Here is a 21,023-nt window from a genome sequence, read left to right on the forward strand (position 1 = left end):
AGTGCCATCTGAAGTACTGATGTAATAAGGCACTTCAAATATAATCGTCTCACAGATATTGAAATGAATTTTTTTTCCAGCATTTGGCTTTATATGATTAGGTACTTATGTTTATAAAGGATGACTTGCAAGATATAAGACATTAATAGATATCAAAAAATATATGTGTTTATTTTATTTCCTTGATCTCTCATAGCATTTCCTCTGACAGCCATATTTTTGTGGACTTACATTGTTTTCTCAGTATTTTAGAGTGAATGCCTATTTAGATCTAAAACAATAAGCATTCAGGAACTGAAGTTATGTAAAGAAGCATTCGTATTTTACACACGGTTTAAAGAAATATCATGGTATTAAAATGTGCAGACACCTGTATTTGTATATTTCTCATTAATTAGGGAAAACTGATGATGCCAAAGCTTCTGAGAAAGGGAAAACACCCTTGAAAGGATCCTCTCTCCAAAGGTCTCCTTCAGATGCAGGGAAAAGCAGTGGAGATGAGGGGAAAAAGCCACCCTCAGGCATTGGAAGATCAACTGCTACTGGTTCTTTTGGATTTAAGAAGCCAAGTGGAGTAGGGTCATCTACTATGATCACTACCAGCGGAGCAACCATCACAAGTGGCTCAGCAACGCTAGGTAAAATTCCCAAATCTGCTGCCATTGGTGGGAAGTCAAATGCAGGGAGAAAAACCAGTTTGGACGGCTCACAGAATCAGGATGATGTTGTGCTGCACGTTAGCTCAAAGACCACGCTACAGTACCGCAGCTTGCCCCGCCCTTCGAAATCCAGCACCAGTGGCATTCCTGGCCGAGGTGGCCACAGATCCAGCACCAGCAGTATTGATTCCAATGTCAGCAGCAAGTCAGCTGGTGCCACCACCTCGAAACTCAGAGAACCAACCAAGATTGGATCAGGGCGCTCCAGCCCTGTTACCGTCAACCAAACAGACAAGGAAAAGGAAAAAGTAGCAGTCTCAGATTCAGAGAGTGTTTCTTTGTCAAGTTCCCCCAAATCTAGCCCCACTTCTGCCACTGCTTGTGGGACACAAGGCCTCAGGCAGCCAGGATCCAAGTATCCTGATATTGCCTCACCTACATTTAGAAGGTAAGAGTGCATAAAATGGCACTGGGGAAATATAAAAGGAAATATATATTCTAAGATAGATGGGTGGATATAGTTTTATTTATTTAGTTTCTGAAGTTCAGTGAGTTCTAAGAAGCTGATCATGTAAATAGTTAACAAAAAATTGATGCTATTTTGAGAAATGGCCAAACATCTTGGTTTCATTATCAATGTAATTTTAGCAACACAAACAGCATGTAAAGAGACTTAAAAGCAGATGGCAATATTCAGGGGTAGTGATAAAACAAAGACATAGCTGTAAAATTTCCACAGCTTCCCATCCCTCACTTCCACAATTAACAAACAAAGCAAACAGGTCTTTATGACTATTGGTATTTCCTTCTGGTGTTCATTACCTTGGTAGCTATTAATGAGTTGATGATCATAAGTGTAAACAGTTGTATTTCTTGTAACAGGCTGTATTGGACATACTTGCACAGTACTATATCTTGACCCTAGTGCCATAGTGGTTAAGAGCTATGGCTGCTAACCAAAAGGTCGGCAGTTTGAATCCACCAGGAGCTCCTTGGAAACTATGGGGCAGCTCTACCCTGTCCTATAGCATTGCTAAGTCAGAATCGACTCAACGGCAATGGGTTTTTTATATCTTGACGTAGTAGAGAAAATCAAGGTATGATATGATTGAGAGAATTTGAAAACAGTACCATATCTTGATAAATAATATAAAGATATGATTGAGAGAATTTTAAAATATTCAGACATTTAGTGCAGGATTAAAAACTAAAGAGTGGGCTAACTCTTTATCAGCTTTCTTTACCATGAGTCAGGTAAGCAACAAAACTTGATTTCTATTCTGGAATTGTCTTTGGTATTGAGTGTGTGGAGTTCTGCTCTAGAGATCACTGTTTTTAAATACCAACGTGTTTTAAGTGGCAGAAAATAGATACAATTAAAGACTTGAGAATAATAGTCAAACCTCTGGGTCTGTTTCTCATCTGCAGAATGATGGAGTATCATCTATCGTCCATTACATGTTAAAGATCTTTTAATGTTTGTTCTTATTGTACTGACAACCAAGAACTTTGACACCTTGGAAGTATAGGGCCTTGAAACATTTACTTTTACATTTCAAGCAATCTCGGATACATGATTGTTTCAACAACCTAGAGGTTATATTCTTCGGTAGAAATATTAATCCAGAAGAGCAAGGTTTTTGAAATGTTGATTCTCATTGGAAAAACTAAATTATGACTTGGAGTGAGCATATTTCTATTAAGTTTAGAAGTGAACAGTGCCCTTCTGTGGCCCATTACCTATGAAACAATTTCTCATATTCGTCAGAAAATATTTCACTGCAGGAAATACGGATTTCATTAAGTAGTAATCATTCTGCCATTACTTCATATCACTTTATTTCCATATTTACATAAGTTCAATTATATCATTTGCTTCACTTACAAAACTAAAATGTTTTCTGAACTAAACTCCAACATGCAATTTAGCACCAACTATATTTTAAAAATATGTATTTGAATACCACTGGCAACTGATATAAACTCTTTGGCCTTTTCTGGGGGAGATGGCAGACAAACTGATATGTTGCCAGCAATGTCCAGTATTATGTCTAACCACCTACTCCCTGACAGTCACTCAGACCACTAGTTATGCAGCATTAACCACCTAAACTTTGCCCTACACATCCCTTTTATATTTTAAATAATCTATTGAACATGAAAGAAAAAGCAAAACAACAACAACAAAATTTTTACAAGTGTTATATACCGAATGCGTAGAAGTTGTTTCATTATAATGGCTCTGTAAATAGGTAACAATAAGTATGGTCAAGCTATTAAATTGGCAAAAAGATTCTCATGAGCACTTAAAATTGTGAAAGTCAGGGATTTTGTTTGATTTGCTTCTGGTTTGCCCCCTTCTCCTACCTCCCGGGTAGCAGGCCAGTACTGACTTACCCCTCTGGTGATGTGAGAGATTTTCAGCACTTCGTTAAGAAGTCCAAGCTAATATTAGTATTAAGTCTATTAACGTAGAGACAGGAAGTGCTTGGTACTTCAGTACACCAAAGCACACTTGGCTCTGTCGACTGTAACCCTAAATATTAAATGTGGATATTAGTTTCTTGGAACAACTGAAGTTGTTATTTGTTTTTCTTTTAGGTTGTTTGGTGCCAAGGCAGGTGGCAAATCTGCCTCTGCACCTAATACTGAGGGTGTGAAATCCTCCTCAGTAATGCCCAGTCCTAGTACCACATTAGCGCGGCAAGGCAGTCTGGAATCACCATCGTCTGGTACGGGCAGCATGGGCAGTGCTGGTGGGCTAAGTGGCAGCAGCAGCCCTCTCTTCAATAAACCCTCAGACTTAACTACAGATGTTATAAGCTTAAGTCACTCATTGGCTTCCAGCCCAGCATCGGTTCACTCTTTCACATCAGGTGGTCTTGTGTGGGCTGCCAATCTGAGCAGTTCCTCTGCTGGCAGCAAGGACACTCCGAGTTACCAGTCCATGACTAGCCTCCATACGAGCTCTGAGTCCATTGACCTCCCCCTCAGCCATCATGGCTCTCTGTCTGGACTGACCACAGGCACTCACGAGGTTCAGACCCTGCTCATGAGAACGGGTAGCGTGAGATCTACTCTCTCAGAAAGGTGAGATTTCCTGGAGGCATTGATGAAATCCTCATCCACCCCTTCCCCATGACCAACCCCTCCCCCTTTAATTACTTTATTTCAGTGGGTGTGCCACCATGCAAAGGGGCATAAGATTGATGAGACTGGGCCTTTTATTTATTCTTATTGCCAAATTTACAGAAGATGCAAAGTGTAGGATGATTGGATATTAAGTTTCTTTATAAGAATGCACACATACATATCCAGTAGACAATTTGAATAAAATTCAAAGCATGTGTTTATATATTGAATGATGTCTTCTCGAGACATTTTAACGATTTGGCTTTAGTTCCAGAACAACACAAACCAAAAAAAAAAAAAACCAAACCCAGTGCGGTAGAGTCGATTCCTACTCATAGCAACCCTATAGGACAGAGTAGAACTGCCCCATAGATTTTCCAAAGAGCGCCTGGCGGATTCGAACTGCCGAGACCCTTTGGTTAGCAGCTGAGCACTTAACCACTATGCCACCAGGGTTTCCAGAACAGCACAAGCTCCCTGTAATAATTTCAGCATTTTTAAAGACCAAATTTTAAAAGATTCAACTAGTATGCTCTGAACAGAATGTTAATATGCATTATTAGCACTTCTATGGAAAAATAACGAACAGATCGTTGGGGAATCCTAGTAGAATGGGAAAAAGAAATCAAGTGTCAGCCATGAATTCTTAGAGAAAACTATAGTCCCAGTGACATTTTTAACAGTCCCCTTGAAAATAAATCCTAGTATAAGGTGTTTTCTGTTGGTTTTATGAGTTTTTTTTTTTTTTAATTTAAAGTGGAGAACATAACAAGGTATTCCTTACCTAATATGCTCAGCAGCATGAGCATAATGACTTAAATTCTCCCTCAAAAAAATATTTTCTCAGAAATTCTGGTACTGACTCATAGCCCCTGTCATAAAACTGCCACTCTCTCCCTTATGTACCTTAATGCTATTCGATTCTTGGCACACCTAAAGTTTTCAGAAGCTGTCTTGCCCACACACCTTCATTGTGTTATTTGTGGAAGCATACTGGTTATTAGTCTTTTCCCCTAATTCTTTTTCACTCCGATAGTGATGGGGACCTATCTCCTCTGTTCTAGATTTCCAGCCTTACTGGTAGACCTTACCTAGACTCTCTACACCGTATACCGAGAGTTGTCCCTTAATCTAAGATTCCCCAATCTGCTCTCACCTGTTTCTCTTGCCTTTGTGAAATACAGAAATAAACAAACAAACCAGTTGCTGCTGAGTCGATTATGACTCATAAAGACCCTGTGGGACAGATTAGAACTGCCCCATAGAGTTTGCAAGGCTATGAATCTTTACGGAAGCCAACTGCCACATCTTTCTCCTACGGAGAGGCTGGTGGGTTCAAACCTCCGACCTTTTGGTTAGCAGCTGAGCACTTAACCACTGCGCCACCAGGGCTCTTTGTGAAATGCAAAATCCAGAGTGATGGGCTACTAATTACAAAACACATTTTCTTCTTAAACAAAAAACTGGACCAAGACAAATATTATAACAGCTGGGCGACAGAAACTAAAATGTAGACATTTGCATCCGTTTCCCTTCTGGTTCTGTATAGACAGTGCACAGAACAACCAGCATGTATTGTTTTATTTTATTTTTGGTCTGAGAAGTTAGGCTTCCTATAGCTCTTTAGAGTCTATTTTCAACAATTTCAAGGTAAATGGGCATCCTCGCGTGTTATTTTCAAAACATGCAACAAGTAAATCAAATTATCTTCAAAATATATTATTAGCAAGCTATAGTTTTAGTAAATATATTCTAGATTGTCTACTGGTATGTGAGGAATGTAAATAACAATCTGATAAACAAACCCTAAAGCAGACTACAATTATGTTATCAATTATTAACCAGAATCATCTCCAAAATATTATTATTATTATTGTAATCATAAAGATGACTGTAACAGATTGACCATTTGGCCATAGACATTAAAGCCTTAGAAAAAAATATCCAAATAACTATTTGTAATCAAGCAACCCTCCAATCAAAAACAGATGGACAGTTTGATGAGTCTTATAGATATACAAAAAAAAACCCTACCTGCAATTTTAATACTTTACTCAGATCTATATTTTATCAGAAGTTAATATAGATTTATACTATAGGAATACAATAGCAACTGTACAGTTACTTATTTTCTTTAAGGAGGTCTTCTACATTGTTCAGATTTTTAAATAGGGCAATTTTATAAAAGGAATGTTCTAATATTGAAATGGAACCTCTGGGTGGCGTAGTGGTTAAGAGCTACAGCTGCTAACCAAAGGTTGACAGTTTGAATCCACCAGGTGCTCCTTGGAAACCTTATGGGGCAGTCCTACTCTGTCTTATAGGGTCTCTGTGAGTCAGAATCGGCTCGATGGCAATGGGTCAGGGTTTAATACAGAAATAGGCATAAAAAATTTTTTTTCTAAAATTAACTTTAAATAAAAATAATTTTGAATAAATTAATGTTTTGCCCTTGATTCTTAATGAAATATATTGATGAATATTAAGTTGTAAATATTAAGTGTAAATTTTAATATCTTCAGGGCTGTAGTATATAATTATCGATGGTCTTTCCAGTAAATTGGATTGAAATAGTTTTCGATATTAGATATTGTGCTTTATCTTTTCTTGATAACAAATTCCAAGAAATATTAGTTTAATATACATCTTTAAGTTTAAGATACATTTGAGAAAGCTTATAAACTGTTGAAGAAAAAAAAATAGATCTGATCTGTGATCCAGGCTTGATGATAACTAAGCAGTCAGCAGAATGTTGGGAAAGCTAAGGAAACTAGAGAGCCACGCCTGAGAGAAAGCATGTTCAAGTATAAATATCTAAGGCAAATAATTAGACATGTGTAATAGAGATGTGCGTAAATCTATGACTTACCTGTTTATCTACAATTTTAAAATAGTTTATTGATTTTTCTAGTGGTTAAGAGCTATGGCTGCTAACCAAAAGGCCGGCAGTTCAAATCCACCAGGTGCTCCTTGGAAACTCTATGGGACAGCTCTACTCTGTCCTATAGGGTCACTATGAATCGGAATTGACTCAGCAGCAATAGGTAGTACCATTAAATCGATTTGTCATTGTTGTTGTTAGGTGCCATCAAGTCAGTTCCGACTTATAGCGACCCTATGCACAACAGAATGAAACACTGTTCAAAATCCTGTTCATTAAAAATGAATAAAACAATAAGTAAATATATAGGTACATAAATGCCTTCCTTAACAACTTTCCCTCTATAGCAACTCTAGATCACAGGTAGGCCTTGGGCCATAACCAGTACACGCTTGTTTTTGATTTTTTTTTTTTTTTTTTTGGTAGCATAACCAAAGTTTAAAAAACTGTATAGTAGTCACAAACCTTACGAATCTGGATATTTCTATAAGAACCCAGGTTTGTGCCTTTCTTTAAAAGTCAGAATATCTGGCAATCCTGATTTCATATTCCTTTAGCCAAACAATGCCTACCCTCTTCAGAATGTTGGCCCAAATCTCCACTTCATTCCTTTTCACTGGCATTTAAATCCAAGCCTGGCCCTTGGAGGCATATGTGTTTGTGACTCAAGGGTTTGTGGGAAATGTCTACATTATAGAATCATCATTATCCGGATTCGGTGGCTATTTCTACTTAAGACTTTAATTGGTTAAATTTAAATGTTTTTTTTTTTGTAATTTTTCTTTCATTAAATTGCTCAACATCGTATAAACCTATTATTTTTTAAACAATTGGTTAACATTGGCAAAAATGCCCATTTTCCATTTGTTCTGCAGCATTAAACATTAATAAATGCAGACACATGAAAGAGATAATATTTAAAATGTCTTATGACCATATTAATGTTTTAGTACAAAACAGTTCCCATCTGGAGATTTTTCATATTTGTTTAATATGATTTCTTTCTCTTTTTGTCCACACTGCTGTGAAAACTTCTACGGTCGAGATATAATACAGGAGCAGACCTCTATATAATATATTTTTTAAATTATGTAGATATTTCCAATAGGTAAAGTTAAAAGTTATATAATGGCTTTGGATGCGTTCTGTTTTCCGTGCTAAACAATGGAGTACAAATAGAAGAAAACATTTTAGCTTTGATTTGAGGGATTAAATTTCAAGTCAATGTGTTTGCATTCATGTTATATCATTCCCATTATGCATTTCCTGTGTATTTAATTTTGATCATTTGAGATTCTAATGGAAGGCAGCTATAATTTTGCAAATCCAAAAGAATTTTACTCCGTAGTTATCCACACACCAGAGGTTATAATAGAAATTCTTACGTTTGCCCTACTTAGTTGTTAACCGCCAGAGTTTTCTAGTTGTTAATAGACACCCTTCCCCCTTTTTTTAGAGAGGCCATTCTCATTTTTCTCTTTACACATTCTTTCATCCCTTCCAGTGATCAAATAAAATTACTTAAAATAGAGACTGATAAGCATAGCTGTTTTAATATCAGATTTATAATTTCCAAGAGATGGCATAGTTTAATTTCATTAACATTTTTAAATAGATGATGCCAAAATATTGACTTTCAAGCAGATGCCCATCATATATATTTTTTTCTCTTACATGTAAATAAGGGAAAAATATTTTTATTAAAAATATTTCAAACATCAAAATATAAGTATTAAAGGGTGTTTCATACCTTCTTTGCCCACTGGAACCTCTTATTCTAACTGAGAGGTGATCTATCTCATTTTGATCTCTGTAATTCACCTACATGTGCAATCATGGTAGAAGTCTAGCCAGTCACATGAAGCATTAGATAAATAGAATGCAGAGGGAAATTATGATAACATATGATTTAAACTATTTTTTTTTTTTAACATTTCTATCACTTAAGTTATCACTGAATGGTACAAACTTAGAAAGAAATTCATATGTGTTACAAAAATGGACATCTGGTCACCCTTGGCTCAGCCTTTTCTAATGAGTTAAGCCTTTAGCATATGTTATGAAAAATTATTTTGTGTGGTTCAAACAGAGAACCATTTTTGTTGGATGTGTACTTTGGAAGTTTTGTTTACATTATGTCCTTAGGGGTTTTCTTTGTTTTAACAGCATGCAGCTTGACAGAAATACACTACCCAAAAAGGGACTAAGGTATATATTTTTCTCAGCACAATTGCTGCCTTTCTCTGTTGTAATGTAAACTTTGTGTGCTGTCTCTCTTCCTCTCTCTTTGTTTGTTTGCCATGTAGCACCTGGTGTTGAGGATGAAATCACTTTTAATCCTGATGTTTTCTCTAGCCTGAGGAATCAGTGAGATAATCCTTAGAGACACTGGTAGAGGCCCAGACTCAGTAAATTAAACATAATATAAATACCACTTTTTGGAAATAATAAGACTATTCAAAGGACATGTCCCAGGCATTGTATTTTTTCAGCGGGCAGCAACCTTTGGAGGAATGCAAAACTCACTTCTGGAAATTAAAATGAAATTAACTTCCCTAACTTTTGCATCTTGCAGGCATATGCTTGCAAAACCTCAAAACCCATATAGTCTACAGATGTGGCCAGTAATGTTGAAAGGTTGAAGGATGCTCTGATTTGAATCAAAGAAAACATATTTTCATCATCAGAGGAAAGATAATGTAATTAAAGCATGATTTTTAAAGAATCCTTTTGGCAAAAACTCAAAATAGTTTTAGGGTAATTTCTATTTTTCAGAGGTGCTGGTGAATCTGAATTAGTCTTAGTTGAGTATCATATAATATTCACAAAATAAGTATTCATTTCATGATAAAAAAAAGAGAACAAAAATTTAATCCATGGCCATCTTTCACTACACACTTTTATCTGAGGGGGATATAGAGGAGTAACTCTGTATGAACATGATAAGTTAAGTGTTCTTTGGCTTTAAGAATTTACTTACTCTGGCAAAACAGTAAGTACTGGCCAAACTAGGTCTTTTCCCTATTATCTTTTTCCTTTCCAATTTGTTAGCAATAGCAAATACCTGGAAATTACTCTATTTCCAAAGATTTTGTTCCAGAAATTTCTTTTCTAATAAAGTTAACGTATATTCCCTTCCCTTTTTACTAATCCAGACATGATGTTAAGTGACATTTTTAACCAAAAAAAATATTTTTCCTTCTTCATTTTTGAATAGTTGCCAATTTGTGTTCCATTTCCAGTGCCTTTCTGTGACCATCATTCCACTTCACTTGGCTTCTGGCCTACTACCACTGTCCACCATTTTTAATCTGTGTTCACCCTTTTCACATCCTTCCAAACACTGTGCTTTTGAGTCCTTCTCAATTAACTTGGCTGTCTGCTCATTGCTTATGATTTTCAAATTCATATCTCACAGAAGCATAATTTTCTTCTCAAGAATCCTGTATTTATTTATTTTTTTTTTCGTGTGAGATTCAAACAGATGGTGTCAAATCATCTGGAAGAACTAAGCAATTATAATTAGGTTGAATCTGTTTGAGAATGTTGTTCAGTCTGAATAGTAAGCTCCACTCACTTGTTTTCCCAGGTTGGGATTGCCTTGCTGTGTGGATGTGCTTAAGTGTCTTAGCTGTGATGTTTTGCAGATATACCCCATCATCTCGACAGGCCAACCAAGAAGAGGGCAAAGAATGGTTGCGTTCCCATTCTACTGGAGGGCTGCAGGATACTGGCAACCAGTCGCCTCTGGTCTCCCCTTCTGCCATGTCATCTTCTGCAACAGGAAAATACCACTTTTCCAACTTGGGTAAAATATTCTAAAACATTCATTCCATTTTGTTCCTTTCAGGACCTACCTCAAGGAGCCCTGGTACTTCTCCTTAAAAATTGTTCATTAAAAGAGGATAAAGACACCTTAACAGTATATTTTACCAGTATGGTTATTTACTGCTTACAGCATAATTTCCAAATATTATGTCCTTGGTGCTAATGACAACTGCTTGACTTAAGTAATATTGTCATCGTTTTATGCAGTAGCATCCTCAGGCTCAGAGAGGTCATGTGACTTGACAAGTCTGATCACTAGTAAAGGGCAGAGTCGGGAATTGATCCCAGAACATCTGACTTCAAGCCTATGAACTTTTGCGTTCTATCTGAATCCTCTTGAAAAACAGTAAAACATTTTCTTAATTTTTTCTTTAAAATGTTAAAACATTTTATAACAAAATTCATAAGCTTTTTGTAGACAAATAGAAATAATTAGGAAGAAGAAAAAAAAATGTGATTCCATGACTCCAAGTCACTTCTTTTGCCATATTTCTAAAATTAAAACTCTCCCTAGAATGCATTTAAGAATATCTGTTAATGCAATACTCTGGGAATATTTTTTAGATAAATGAAATGAAAAATATATTATCAACTAGCTTAGCCATTAGGTTATTTTCATGCATAGCATCATTTGTATAAAATCATCTGCATAAATGTCATAAAAAATACAGGGAAGAATGACAAAATAATGAAAGAATTCTAAACATGCCAGTTACCTTTTAATAGATTCAGTGCTTTTAAAAATAGATTTCTCTTCTATAGTATCACATTTTTGTCTCTTTTTACTTCAAATGTTTTTTCTAATAATAGACTCACAGAATAGTCAGCTTCTTCAATAATTTGGGCTTCCCATCCTTAAGCCCTGTCAGAACACTCGAAGCTGTTTTTTTTCTCTTTAACTTTTCTAGACAGACTGGTGGTGTGGTGGTTAAGCACTTGCCTGCTAACCGAAAGGTTGGTAGTTTGAACCCACCAGCCACTCCAGAGGAGAAACACCTGGCGATCTGCTCCCATAAAGATTATAGCCTGTAGACAGTTCTACTCTGTCCTCTAGGGTTGCTCCGAGTCAGAATTGACTCAATGGCAATGGTAACAATTATTTTAGTCATAGTTCCATATAAGCTAATGAATTCATATCAAATACCAATTTTTTTTTTAAACTTACACAGTGGTGAGACTTGTTTGCTCCATAATGCCAAATGATGTCTAGCTTTTATGATTTGAGTCATATTTATAAAACACAGCAAAAGACATAACTTGTTAACCTCGGGAAAAAAGTGTACTAAAAAAATTCTTTTAAGGATCTAAGATTCTTATTTAAAATCTTAATTTTATGCAACATCTAAAATAAATCCAAATCACCAAAAGTGGCATTTGGTAAGGCTCCTCATGCCTCCTGTCAGTTTTTTCACTAGTTGACATTAATTTCATTAGTTCATTCCTTACTTCCCTATTTTCCCATTGTTATTACTCTGGTTAAACCCTCCTTTTCTGTTCTTCTTTGAAGAAAAAAAGAACAAATCCTCACCACCTAATTTTCAAGGAAGATGGGAGCCTCTCAGTATGAATCTCTCAATACTCATCTTACCAGTTTCTGCGTCATGAGTCCTTCTCATCTATGTCAAAAAAGCAGGTGTGAAAATTCCAAAGTGAACACTTCACCTGTGGTTGTAATCCATCTTCCTCATTACCCTTAGGGCCTGGCATCGTGAAGTGTCCTCTTACTCTTGACCCTTCTTTATATTCATTGCTGTTCATTCGTTAGCACGTTTAATAAATATTTTTAGGCACCTTCTACATTCAAGGGAATCCTGGTGATGTAGTGGTTAAGAGATATGGCTGCTAATCAAAAGGTCGGGAGTTTGAATCCATCAGGCACTCCTTGGAAACCCTATGGGGCAAGTTCTACTCTGTCCTATAGGGTCGCTATGAGTCGGAATCGACTCAGTGGCAAAAGGTTTGGGTTTCTGGTTTTCTACCTTCAAGGTAATGATATTTCTTCTCCTTTAGCCCACAACCAAGTTCAAATCTCTCCTTATCTAAGACTGTTTTCTCCCTTGATCCTGTTTTACTCTCAAGGTAGTATTCTAAATCTTTTTTTCACTGTCTATTCTTACAACTTACAATGGAAGAATCTATACCTAATCCTTCCATTTTCCACCTTTTTGAATTGTTTTTTTTATATGAAATCTTAAACAAACTCAGTAGTATAAACAACTAAATCAAAGACTTATTAATTCAGATTTTAAACTCAAGTTTATAGTACTATAAAGTTCAAATATAAACAATCTAGTTGTATTAACAAACAGAAATCTGAGATCGTGAATAGGATTATGGTTTATACAATTCTTGGGATCCAGTTCATTTTTCTCTTTTGTTTTCCAGGAAGACATCAAAGAGAAAATATAAATTCACATGGACAAGCTATTCCAAGTAGAAACTAAAAGAAAAAAGGCTCAGCTCGAAATCTCTGGTGTTCTTTAATTAGACTGATTCAGAATGTCAAAATAAGGAGTTTTAGGAAAAAGGTCTTTTGAAGATGAATTTCTAACAACTACTTACATTTCTTAAAATGGATATAAACACACACACACAAATATGTATTACTGATATCAAAACATTTCTGTGGAGCTTTAATATTCTAATGATTTGAATTTGAAAACCACTTGTCAAATGCATTCCTTATATTTTGTTTCTATAGACTCAGACAGTCTGAAAGTCAAGATTACCTCTCTAGGCAGCGGTCTCCCTTGCTTAGTGCATTGTGCTTCCCACCAGAGGTCCTCTCTCAGCATCAGAAAAGCTTATCATAATATAACTTCTATAAACTGCCAAATCCCCCTATCAAAACACTTTCCAGCCATGACTTCAGTGACACCACACTCTAGACTCTTTCCATGCTTTTCCATTTCATTCTCCCACAGCTATATTGATTATTACACAAACAAGGTTACTTTTGAGAGTGAAAGAGGACAGTATTAATAATTGTACCAGACATTAGATGTCCTAAAACCCTGGTGGCATAGTGGTTTAAGTGCTACGGCTGCTAACCAAAAGGTCAGCAGTTTGAATCTGCCAGGCGCTCCTTGGAAACTCTATGGGACAGTTCTACTCTGTCCTGTAGGGTCACTATGAGTCAGAACTGACTGGATGGCACTGGGTTTGGGTTTTTTTTTGGGGGGGGGCAACATACTTCATCCTCCATCTGTCCTTCATATTTGTGTGTCCACCAAGATGTTCTCCGTAGAGTTTTTCTCATCTGAAAACAATTTGCCATGCTCTCATCCACATCTTTAGCTTTTATTCTCTAATCAACCTCTCTTTCTCTCTCTGGCATATGTTTGAGTTTTAAAACTAAAATCCCATCAGCACACTAGATCACGTAGCCACCTCAAACTGAAGTTATTCCTTAAGTTCATTTTTTCTATTTCTGTTATCATTTCATATATCACTGTCAACCACTCCTCTGTAAACTCTCGACATAACCAACAGTCTTAACTTGATTCTTCACTTCCCACACTTTCATGGAACATAAAACTTGTTATTTTATCTCCAAAATATCTCCTATATTCATCCCTCTTTTTCAGTGTCATTGCCTTTGCTGAAGCTTTTTTTTTTTTTTTTAACCTCTCACCTAGGCAATTCCAGTAGATTTCTAATTGATCTCACTGCTTCCACTCCCATTGTTCTCAATTTTTTCGCCAGTTGGGACATATGGAGAAAGACCTTCCTTCCCATACATGTCAACGCTCTAATGTGTTTACCCAGATTTTATAAGCATATATGATTTCAAATAAGATGTTCTGAGATCTCTATGCTGTGTTTTACAAGAGAAAAAAATGGTTAATTTTAAAAATATGAAAATTATTTTTAAAGTTGTGATTTTATTCCCCTCTCACCAGAGCTTATACTTATAAGGCAAGAAAGCGGGTACTACTAAAGTACAATCCTCAATAAAAGTTACTTAACTGTTAAGTTTTGAATATATAAAATGTAACTGTTTAGCTTGTTAATACGGATACCATCATTGTCCCAAATTTTACTTTAGTTACCACTTGTTTTCAATACAGATTACTTTTCTGAATAAGTAACATACATGATTAGTACTGACGTTCAAAGGTTGCAGTACCTGTTTTCGTTATCTACTCTGACCTTCTATCTTATTAAAAACATATTAATGCACAAAACATCTAGAAATGTTTCTGTGAAACATCACGTGTAACAAACAATAGAAATTTAAAATCATTGCAACTATGTCATCAGTAGATTACTCTGAGCTACTGAAAAAGTTAAACTATGGTTAGTATATAGTTCCTGGCTTGTTAACTGTAATAGAAACCATTTCCACTCAAAAAAGCTTATCTGAATATAACTTAAAATAAACAAAATAGACCTTTGGATGAAACTTCATTTACCATTGGTCACAAAATCCTGGAGCAGTGTTTTATAATCTGGCATGACTCCTTGCCGTACTCCCATGAGTAATAACAATTGCTCAAATTCATTTTTTCCTTTGTTACAAAGGTAATCTTAGAGAAGCATCAATACCTGTCACTACCCAATTCTATATATTTGATGGACCCCTTTGCATTCACAATGATGTTTAAACACCTTTGTGTGGGAACAGTTTCTATGCTTTTGCTTCTAAGAGTCTCTCCACCTTGAATGTCCTTCTAGTCCTCTCCTCCATATTCACCCACCCAAACTGTTCAGAATTAACCCCTTTCTTCCATACTCATAGACCTATACTCATAGAATCTTAGAGTTGGAAGATGCCTACATTCAATCATTCCGGTTAAATTTTATTGGTTATGTAAATTTTTATGACATCTCTCATTTCTGCTTTAAAACCACCAGTTAAAGGAAATCACCTAAGTCTAGAAACAGCACACTTTTGAAGTTCTCCATTTAAAAGATTCAGCAGAGTTTTCCTGAATCTTCACCTATTCTTTCTATTTCTACTCCCTCATTCCACAAAATATGTTAAAATTAGATTCCACACGATAACTCTTTTTTATTTAAAGCAGTGTCATAAAATGATTAATATGTCCAGATGTAATAGTAAAGTCAGGGAGTGACTTGGAGATATTTAAAAACTCACTCCACATTTCTGTCAGTTCCCGTTCTCCTCAAATCACCAAGTAAACATATAATCTTAAAAACAGTGGCTTTGCAGTGCTAATGTAATTTAAGACAGGGTCCATAGTCCTCTCTCCCCTAATAGATGACCACATCTATCTCTCTCCAGTTTAGAAAAGCTGGTGCTTTCCCTGGCTTTGAATGGATCTCTGAGGCCATTTATTCTGCCATTTTTTAAGTTATTCGTGAAGATACTTAGAATTGAGATTAGGAAACTTGCCTGCAGTCAGATGGAAAGCCAAGCCACCACTAGAAGCCTTGTACTAACTGGTACTCTGTTATAGAAATTTTCTTTGACTGTCTTCTATTATATAACTGTTCTTGGTCTATTTTACATACTTGCTTTTCTGCCTTTCAGTCACCTCCACTAGATTGTTAACCTTTTAATGTTAGGGACCATGTCTTTTTTATTTTTCTATTCCCTGCAGCACCAACAAAGGAGACCCTTCATAGATATTAACTTAATTGAACATTCTTAAATAGTATGGGTATCTCTCTCTCTCTCTTCCCCCTCCCTTCCTCTCTTCTTCCCCCCACCCCACCCCCACCCCCCATCTCCCTCCCTCCCTCCCTGCTTCCCTTTCTTCCATGGATTTTGCACTTGGCCCACCCATGGCTTCTTTCTTTTTCATTATATTTTGCATATATGCACATAGTTACAGTTCTTAACTCCTTGTTTCCTTCCTTTTTTTCTTCTTCTTTTATCCTGTTCAATAACTAGTTCTATCAGAGGGTAGCTCTGTGAATTAATTCAATTAATGCCTGTAAGGTATCTGGCATAGTGCATGGCATATAGGAGATACTCCCCTTCAGTTACTCTAGGAGATACTCCTATTTTGCATTACTTTAAGAGCCACTATATTATACTAAGATTAAGTGTATGTAGTGCTTGGGTCAAAGAAAAAGGTAGCAAAATTTGAGATGATAACATATCAGTTCTGAGCTAATAACCTAAAATTACCCAAGGTTTCGAAAGTACTCAGTAGTCCCTGTCATATCCTGAGATTCCTGCCTGCTTCCCCATATACTTATAACAAACTTGCCTTTCTTAAATATAAGAATTCATGATAAATTTATTTCTCAGTTTGTTTTCTGTTCTGCTTTATTTCAGGTATTAAGACTATTTTCCAATGCAATGGTACACTCAATCAACGCATCTTTGTTTCAGCGGATGATTAGCAGTTCACCTAAAAAGCTAAATGCCATTAGGACTATTTAGCAAAGGCAGATTTTTTTTTTTTTTGCATTATAGACTTAATATACCACTTTTAAGACACAACATGTTATGACTTTCAACCGTCTTAGAGTGATATTCTTGTTACAGACACAATAGAAAGAAGTGTATGTGATTACCTTTATGATGGGCTACAGATACCAAGAACCTTACATTGTATTTCATTTAAAAAATGTTTGTTTTACTCTTTCTCTTTTATAATATTACTCTGATAACAATGAGATGACAATAAGCCCTGACCATGAACTTACATAAATTCAGAACTAGAAATAAATACCTGGAAGGACCCAAAGGCTTGTCTTGAAAGCAGATTTTTTCTATTTTACTTCTTTTCAATTTTGCTTTTCTGATTAATGTAATGTATTCTTTTTTAAAAAGCCTACAGACTCTAGAAAGATACTCTTTTCTTTATAACAAGCAGCTTACAAACACTATGTTATTAAATTTCTAGCATGAACAGTAGATGTGATTTGGTGGTTTAATGTTGCTTTAGAAATTGATATGCTGCTTGCTGTGACAGTGCTAGAAGAAAGGAGGAACTCTACTGTAACTGTTATTGAACATTTCAGAGGTAGACCTTTGACATACCTTGATTAAGGGCACCATATAAATTCATGTTTCCACAAGCATTGGGATCGCATTCTCACTTTCTATCAGCCCACCCTTTTCATCATTCAAGCCCCAGAATGATAGACTGTGTGTGCGTTTTTTTTCAGTAAGCCCAACCAATCTGTCTCAATTTAACCTGCCTGGTCCCAGCATGCTTCGCTCAAACAGCATCCCAGCTCAAGACTCTTCCTTCGACCTCTACGATGACTCCCAGCTTTGTGGGAGTGCCACGTCTCTAGAGGAAAGACCACGTGCCATCAGTCATTCAGGCTCATTCAGAGACAGCATGGAGGAAGGTAGGTGTGAGAGGAAATAAAGGTGAAATGACTTTATTTAACTCTGAGATGAAAACCATTGCATAACTCACATCACAAAGGATTCCTGGAGAGTAAATAAGTGAGTATAACTCTCATTAGAGAAGCCCTGAAGCTTGACAAAGCTTTTTTTTTTTTTTCACTGCATTACCTTCTGTTTTTTTTATGCATTTTAAGAGCCACTATATTATACTAAGATTAAGTGGAGATTTAATACTTGGCTATGGAACAGTCCAGGACAAATTCAGTGTTACACAGAAACACATAGTTTTAGACACTGTTTTACACAGTGTACCAAATATCAGACCCAGTGTTTTATTTAACACCTCAGTTAAATTACCAACAAGATGCATAAATCAGAAAAACCTTCTTATGAAACTATCACATGTTGCCTACTTTCATTCTTAGAAACTCCCTCTGGTGTTAGTTTGTTGAAGTTATTACCATGAGATTTTAAAACTTGTATTGTACCTACTTTTTTGCTTTATAAATCATAGTTCTTTATCCAATTGTAATATAGTTGCCACACTTACTAAACATAAATGTGTGTATAATTGCAAAATTCTGTGAATTCATTATAAGTCTTTTTGAAAAACTCAGGAAGCTTAATTGATGTTAAATATATTTTTCTAAACTATATAACCTCAAATGTCAAATTTGCTAATAATAATTTGAGAGGTTTTCCTTTGTGACATAATAAATGATTTCTTAAAGTAAATATAAAGGAAAACTATGGTATACATATTATAAAGTATGTCAGCTAAGGATAAAATAAAACTAAACAGATTCAAACTGATGAGAATAAAACCAGACATGACACCAGTCACATTATCCTAGTCTAAATAATTAATTATGTATAAGAAATTGTCTCCCAATCTTGAAATCGACTAGGATTTAAGCCTCTGACCATCCGTTTATTTGTGGTATGAACTTGGGCATGTTTTTAACTTTATTAGCTCTAGTTTCTGCATCTCTAACTTCACAGGTTTGTTATGAGGATGAAATTAGAGTAAAGAACGGTTCTGTCTATTTTCTAAGCTTCTGAGTAAAAGTTTAGGCAATTATGAAAATTGACTTACATTTTTCAGATCTTCAGTCCACATGTAAAATGCTGGCACCAATCAGTTGACCACAGTTTCCGCTACCATTGGGATAGTAACCTAGCCACTGAGTTCAGCATAGCAGAGGGTGACTCATACCCTGAGAGTCTGCTGATTGCTGCCAATGCAGATAGACAAAATATAACCAGTCTGAAATTTAATATCATTACTGTCCTAAAGTGGTTCTGTTGCTCTATTCACAGTCGGGCTTCTTATAATATTGTAAAAATAATTTGCTACGCACCGTAATGGGTTTCTAGAGTGCTTCATTTACAAATAGAACGTTGTTTACATGCTGGGAAATTCCGGCCTTCCATGTATGAAAACTGAAAAGTCTGAATTGCTATACACCTGAGTAGGTGAGATGGCCTTTTGATGCCCATTCATTAAATACAGATATAATTCTTTCAGTGTGATCTGGAATCAAAAAATTATTGAACTAGAGAGATATAAAGTATCTTAGTGATACCTGCTGAATGCTCACACTAACAGATAAGGAGACTGAGCCACAAGTTATAAGGTTGTAGAAGACTTATAAATAATATATAACAGAACAAGAATGGAAAAGTGTTCTCCTGATTTCTTGTCCACCTTCTTCTGGTACACCAGGCTATCACTCTTAGTTCATGCTAGTGTTAAGAAGTTGAAAGAATGTAGTTTTTGTGTTTTTTGTGCGGGAGGGATGGGGTAATGGACTCAAAGACTAACATTTTGCACATCTCATAGAGTGGTAGTATTTGCCCAAACTAGAAATCTGGCAGTCGTTCTTCCTTCTACTTTTGACCCACATCTCTATACCCAGTCTGTTTTAAAGAAGTCCTTAGTGTATTTCTGAAGTGCATCCCTTTCTTTTGATTCCCACTGCCACTTTCCTAGTACAGCTTCCCCAGCCCTCCCCAGCTCTGGTTGTGAACTCCTCCCATGGACTCTTAGAGTACCTAGTGCATGACTCTTGATAACACTCAAAAGTAATGTACCCATTCTACTGTAAGTACTTTTTAGTTAAATATCTTTCTACTTCTTTGTAAGCTCCTAGAGTGTGTTGTCTTATTCATTATTGTTGTCATAACCTAGCAGGAACCTGTTACATTGTGTATATTTAATATTTGTTTAATGAACAAATAAGCAGATATAGCTCTATACTATCACATGATGAAAAGAGGAAGAATTTTTCAACAAATATTATAAAGCATAATAATATCCACCTTTGGGTTTTAATGTATTGGAAGTGCAAAATTATAAAGCTAAAGCAGGGTATTAACTGTTTAAAGACGGTATTTTGATACACAAAGCCAAAATATGAGTGCCATTTTCATTTTTAATTTGTGCGAGACACCACCTTGAACTAAAAAGTATTTTTTTATTACTAAAATTACTAAAGGACTAATAGTCCTACATTTAAACATGATCAACTCATTGCTGATAGTGTTGAAATTTTAAGTTGGATAAAATGCTTATTTCTCTGGGAGTATATGGGAAAAAATTCTAGAAATGGACTTTTGTAGTATAAAAATGAAAAGAAAAAGGATGTACAAAATGTTATTTTTTATAGCCACTTTAGTTTAAGTTTCCATGTTTTTTTTTAAACTATTATGTTTGAGGTTACTGTATCTTCTAATATGTACAAAACATACTTATAGGTCTCATGCCTGTCACCCTCCCAATAACATGGTGAATCAGGTACTTTGAGGGATACCTATAGGAACTTCACGTTTCAACATTTTGATCTCTAAAAAATGACAGCAGATTTTCTCAGATTTGTAGAGCTCGTTGTTATTTTATTTCTTTAACCACCTGTTCTTCACGTTTTTGGTAAAGGTCTGAGGTGTCTGAGTGGACTTTATTATTTTATGTCTTTTGTTCTTTTTGCTTTCTACAGTTCATGGCTCTTCATTATCGCTGGTCTCCAGCACTTCTTCTCTTTACTCTACAGTAAGTATTGGTTTTTAAGAAAAGTTTTTGCCTTTGTGAAGTACAGAGATTATTAAATAATTGATATTTACATAGAAGTTGCACAGTGAAATCACGGTGTACTCTAGGCACTGCTTGCCCATTAATGGCATCACTCTACCAACCCCTCTGTGGCCTACTTACATGTCCTTTCATTATAGTGCACTCATTATCATC

At 35.7% G+C, this 21,023-nt stretch overlaps 1 protein-coding gene across 13 annotated transcripts in view; it reads left to right on the forward strand.

Annotated features, from left to right (window-relative positions):
* Window positions 1–21,023, forward strand: part of NAV3 (neuron navigator 3) — a 937,562-nt gene that overhangs the window by 844,115 nt on the left and 72,424 nt on the right. For 10 of the 13 annotated variants that reach the window (XR_007517283.1, XM_049883940.1, XM_049883939.1 and 7 more), the window contains 6 exons: window positions 399–1,107; window positions 3,261–3,749; window positions 8,839–8,880; window positions 10,320–10,480; window positions 17,590–17,778; window positions 20,776–20,828. Coding sequence is in view for 12 of the 13 variants with exons in the window: in XM_049883940.1 (XP_049739897.1) it covers window positions 399–1,107; window positions 3,261–3,749; window positions 8,839–8,880; window positions 10,320–10,480; window positions 17,590–17,778; window positions 20,776–20,828 (1,643 nt within the window). In the remaining variant the exon portion in view is untranslated. The remainder of the gene's footprint in view (window positions 1–398; window positions 1,108–3,260; window positions 3,750–8,838; window positions 8,881–10,319; window positions 10,481–17,589; window positions 17,779–20,775; window positions 20,829–21,023) is intronic. The other 3 variants (XM_049883938.1, XM_049883942.1, XM_049883944.1) reach the window with 3 other exon arrangements.

This window comes from Elephas maximus, chromosome 4 (genome assembly GCF_024166365.1).
Source record: "Elephas maximus indicus isolate mEleMax1 chromosome 4, mEleMax1 primary haplotype, whole genome shotgun sequence".
In the NCBI taxonomy this organism is placed as follows: Eukaryota; Metazoa; Chordata; class Mammalia; order Proboscidea; family Elephantidae; genus Elephas; species Elephas maximus.